This window comes from Bidens hawaiensis, unplaced genomic scaffold (assembly GCF_021521415.1).
Source record: "Bidens hawaiensis isolate Kalapana, Puna unplaced genomic scaffold, B.hawaiensis_p1.1 tig00001521_1, whole genome shotgun sequence".
NCBI lineage: Eukaryota > Viridiplantae > Streptophyta > Magnoliopsida > Asterales > Asteraceae > Bidens > Bidens hawaiensis.
Window position 1 is genome coordinate 4024737 of NW_027491087.1, and position 5047 is coordinate 4029783.

A 5047-nucleotide genomic window follows, 5' to 3' on the forward strand; every position below is an offset into this window, starting at 1 on the left:
ATTTATATAAGTAATTTATTTATAATTATGAATATATATAATTAAAAATATATTATATGTTAAAAACTTGTTAAATAAAGTAAAAGAATAAAGTTGATAATAAATATATGTAATAATTAATTTTTGCAAGAATACCCGACTATTAAATTACCGAATCTCTATCCGCTATTCAATTATATTTATTTCAGCAACTATTCTCTATTAGGATTTCACGTCGGTAATTCCCGAAGAGCGTGATTTACCTCTTGTTCTTATCAAATCACTATCACCTTGCTTATTTGAAAAGGTGAGTATTTCACTTACCTTTTTACTTAATTTTAATCCTTTTGGGGGCATATGCGTATCTTATTTATTTACCTATTATATAGTATTCACAAGTGCAAATGTTTAATCCTTGTATGTATATCAGTTTAATGCCTAACTTGCAATATGTTTATTTTCTTAATTGTCCGCATTCGGAGAGGTCCATCATAATCACAGTAATAGTATGATCATATGACCGTCGTAGTAGCCAATACCCACTTCGCAAGGCAACACTTTTACCAACACTCTTTATTTGTTCATTGGATAAATTCTTTATCTCACAGGAACAGTTTGCGTTTTCTTTTATATATTATATTATATCTCAAATTTACTGGTGTTTTACTCACTCAACTTGCTGTTGACAAAATTATTTGTATTTTATATGCATATGCTGGTCATCGTGTGAAATAATATCATGAATTGTTGAAGGATTTAGGGTTGCTATGTTAGAAGAGATATTATCAAGACAAAATTGTTCCCGAGTTTCATTTAACACGAGAAAAGAAAGGAAATTAGAATAGAAAGGAAAGGAAAAGAAATGAAAAGTTAAGATTTTCTTTCGTGTTCCCGAGTGTAATGAAATTGAAAGGAAAAGAAAGAATCTTAAGCAATTTATGTGTTCATAATATTGAAGGAAAGGAAAATAAAGTTACATTTTTACTATTATACCCTTTTAGTAATGGGACCAAACACTTCTCTATGAACTCTTTCACTTATGGATCTTTGACTTTCAAAAGACCAGCAGGCTCTATAGTTTATATCCTGCAACAAACAAGGACCAAGATCACACATCCATATTCTGGAATAACACCATTATGTATTTTTGATCAAGCACATACCAGTTTATAGTTGTAACAAGCATATAAACTTTAATAACCAGACAAATGGATGCTACGTTTTAAACAAATTCTGAAATTTGAAGACTAGTAATGACTTTTTCACAAAAGCATAGAAGTGAGGAACAAGTTTGTTGCAGCTAGTAATTGACATGAAACTAAATATTTGGCCATAAATAAACAGATAATCAGAAGCAAAATCTGTTTATCTATACATTAGAACTGATTATTGCAAAATCTGTTTACCCTCATGTATCGATTATTCGGGCACCTTTCAACAACATCAGGATCCTTAACCTCCGGTTTCACTTTCAAATCCAACCCCAAATTCAACTTCCTAACTAGGACTGTGCAACGGGCCTCCGGACCGGAACTGCTTTGCAAGATATATTAAACCCGGAACTGGACGTTTTACAAATGGGTCGGTTCGGTCTTTAAACCGATTATGCGGGAACGGGCCCAAGTCTTTGTGGCAAGAACCGTTTGCATTTTTTCTGCACTAATACCTGTTGGTTGTTGCACTGTACTACTAGGATCACAAAAAACTCTTGTTAATTTTTCATATACTTGTTCATTTATCCATGAGATCAGAAGACAATATCAACATATACACAAAAACTTAAATTTTTTTAAATAACATGTCATATTGGTAATATTACTACACAAAAACTTAAATTTATCCATTAGATCAGCAGACATAATCTGCTGCACACACCATTTATGGGCCAAAATTAGCTGCACTAGAATCACAATTCACAAGAAACATAAATTACAGTATGTGCTTGTTAACACTATCAACCCCAAAAAACAGATCAAAGCCAAGAATCAAAAAATACATAAAAGTAATCACTTCAACATAACCAAAAGATAAATGTTCACAAGATCCATAACAACTTACAATATCATCTTTGCCTGAATAACAAAAAAAACACATGGCATCTAAAGATGACAACTAATAACATTATTAAATACACAACCAACATCTACTAACAGTGTCATCTTTGCCTGAATTACCAAAAAAACACACGGCATCTAAAGATGACACCATTTCCTAAACTTGCTTACTTACCATCCTTCATTATACCTTTCAATATGCCCACGCACATTTGAAGAGGACAACTAAATAATATCCTTGCTTTTGCTTGATTGTTAGCCAAATAAATTAAAGCGTCCGGTATTTCATTAGGTTCCAAACCCATTGGCTCCAATTCGTTACAAATTTGCTCACCTGTAAACTCACGATGATAAGCTCGATCAAATATTTCGTTCGTTTCTGCCAATATTTTATTGCCTTCTGAAATAGCATTAGCCACATAGTCAAGGCAATTCACAAGCTTCGAGTTAAACGCTTCAGCTTCATCTTCTTGTTCTAGTTTTCTTTTTTTACTTTTACATTTTTTCGCATTTGAAGACGGCTTGGGTGGAGAAACCATAGAATCTAAAACTTGAATATCATCATCAAAAATGCATTGGTTCTCCAAAGTCACTTCTTTAGAAGCTAGTAAGTCATCCAATTCAGCAATTGTTTCTACTCTAATGTTGTCATTCTTCTGCAATCGAGCATTTCTTTCTTTAGCGGTTTCAGAATGTGCTCCAGATACCCTATCCCTTGCAAATAGTTCTAGCATTTCATTGTAGTTTGACACTTTTTTCATCTTCAACATTATAGCATCAGGCTTTGACTATTTAACAAAATAAAGATAATTAGTATTATAATCGATCAGGTAACTATTTAAGGAAACAACTAAAACGCTTACATCTGTTAATTTATCCCATACTTCGTCCTCTGCCTCAATTAGTTGAGTCTCAGAATTCCATGAGAAACCACTCAATGAAATTCCTTGAAACATATCGTACCATTGGTAAAATGGCCTTTCAATGTTTTTAAACGATGCATCAAATGACTTTTGGTAAAAGGAATTTGAAGCTTTGTAGTTAACTCCTCAATCATATTAGTGTATGCGTGTGGGGTAAACGACCCGTTTATCCTATTGCCCTTATCTTTTTGTGTTATCATCGCTTGAATGAATGCATCATCCATCATCTCTGTCCACTTGAGATGTTCCTTCTTACCTGTGGTTGCAATGTCTTCTTGTTTGCTCATTTTGACTTTCTACATAATAACAAAAATAAATGGATATCATACCTATAATATAGATAACTAAAAATTAGTATTATAAAATATATAACAAAATCTCAAATATATTGCTAAACTTAAGGTTTGGTTCGGTTTTATACGACGGTTTTTGGTATAAACCGTGAACCAAACCGTTCGTTACGGTTTGAAAATTTTTAAACCGACGACCAAAAGTTAAAAACACAAACCAAACCGATGACCGGTTTGGGCGGTTTCACGGTTTGAAACCGAACCATGAACACCCCTACCAAATCGATGACCGGTTTGACCTCGGCCGTTTCGAGTTACTCTTTTAAAGCTCGAGCTCGGCTCGTGTGTTATTTCTCCGAGCTTGGCTCGTTATCTATCTATCAGTCAGTTTATACAAGTTTATAATTATTTTTATATACTTTTAAAAAAAGTTCTATAATGGGTTTCAGGTGCCTTGGTAATAGAAAGTATGTACAACAAATAGAGATTAAAAGTTGTTTTGGTGCATATCATTATTGTCAATTACTTCAAAATTCTTTTAGCAAGCTTACTAACTCAACACAAAAGAAACCATACTTATTAACTCAATTGCTACAATCGAATAACATGTAAAATCAAAACAAAGTGTTAGAAGAAAATGATAATACCTGATGAATGAAGGGTTGCTTGGGGTGTTGAGAAGAAGACATGGTGAGGCAGGTTACAAGGAGAAATTATGTTAATACTTCACATTCTGGTACATGTTCATGCTCAAGGTTATGGAAAAAGGTACAAGTATGAATTGAGAGAATTGTGATAGGAGAGATGATGGAAGATGGTAGAGATGGGCTGAAGACTTGGCGGGATGTGGAAGATAATCCCGCCATATGTTGAGGGTAAAAATGGAACTACAGTATGATTGTGATGTTTCTCTGTTCCTTTCTCTTCAAAACCTTCCAATTTGGTAGGAAAGACATTAACACTAAAAACCCAACCTTTTCCTTTCTTTCCAAAGAAATAAATCAGGAACACCAAAATTTCATCAATTCCTTCCAAACCTTTTCTTTTCCTTCCTTTAATAATCTTTGGAACAAGGTGTTGGTTAAATTTGAATTATTAATTGCCTTGCTGCTTTATTTTTGGATTATGTACTTTATTTTGTTTGGAATTGTTGGAATATTTAATTTGAGTAAATAGATATTGTCACTTTAAGTTATTGCATGATAGTACCTTGAGACAGCTCACGCCCCAACATTTCCGCCTTAGGTTGGGGTGTGTCATATTGGTATCAAAGATGAAGGTTTAAGATAGGTCGTTAGTGGTGTCTTAGTAACATGCTTAGGAGCCCCATACGCGCTTATCTAATTGCCTTTTGTGTTCAAATTATTTGTTACAGCTTTCTTAGATATTATTTAATTATTGTTTATTATTATATTGTCATGCACACACACACAACTTCGAGGCTATGCCTCAACCTCAAAGATAATTTTTCTTAATTAATTTAAATCATGTGGATTGCCTTTTATTTTTGGGAAATTCCTTAAGAATTCCCTAGTGTTGTTTTTACTCTTTCACCTTGGGTTAGGTTGTGTGACAAGTCCTGTAGTAACTGGAAGGGGGAGGGAACTATGAGTCGGGCATTGGCAAACTAGTTTTGAGAACCCAGGGTAAGACGATATTCCTTACCTAGAGGATAACCTGACCACAGTACTCGATCTTATAGGCTAAAGCGGGACACAACTATCATATGACCGACACCATATGCTGTCAACCGTAACTGCATTAGCGGTTGCAAATTGTTTTTAACCCGAGTTCACGATGA

The 5047-nt window shown here is 33.8% G+C and overlaps 1 protein-coding gene across 1 annotated transcript; it reads right to left on the minus strand.

Moving 5' to 3' along the window:
* Positions 1–1558: 1558 nt before the first annotated feature.
* LOC143584435 (uncharacterized) lies at positions 1559–4228 on the minus strand. Its single transcript, XM_077066496.1, has 3 exons — positions 3894–4228; positions 2897–3252; positions 1559–2821 (listed from the first exon to the last, which is right to left on the minus strand). The coding sequence occupies exons 2-3, from the start codon at positions 2987–2989 to the stop codon at positions 2201–2203; spliced, it is 714 nt and encodes a 237-aa protein (XP_076922611.1). The 5' UTR covers positions 2990–3252; positions 3894–4228; the 3' UTR covers positions 1559–2200.
* Positions 4229–5047: the final 819 nt, after the last annotated feature.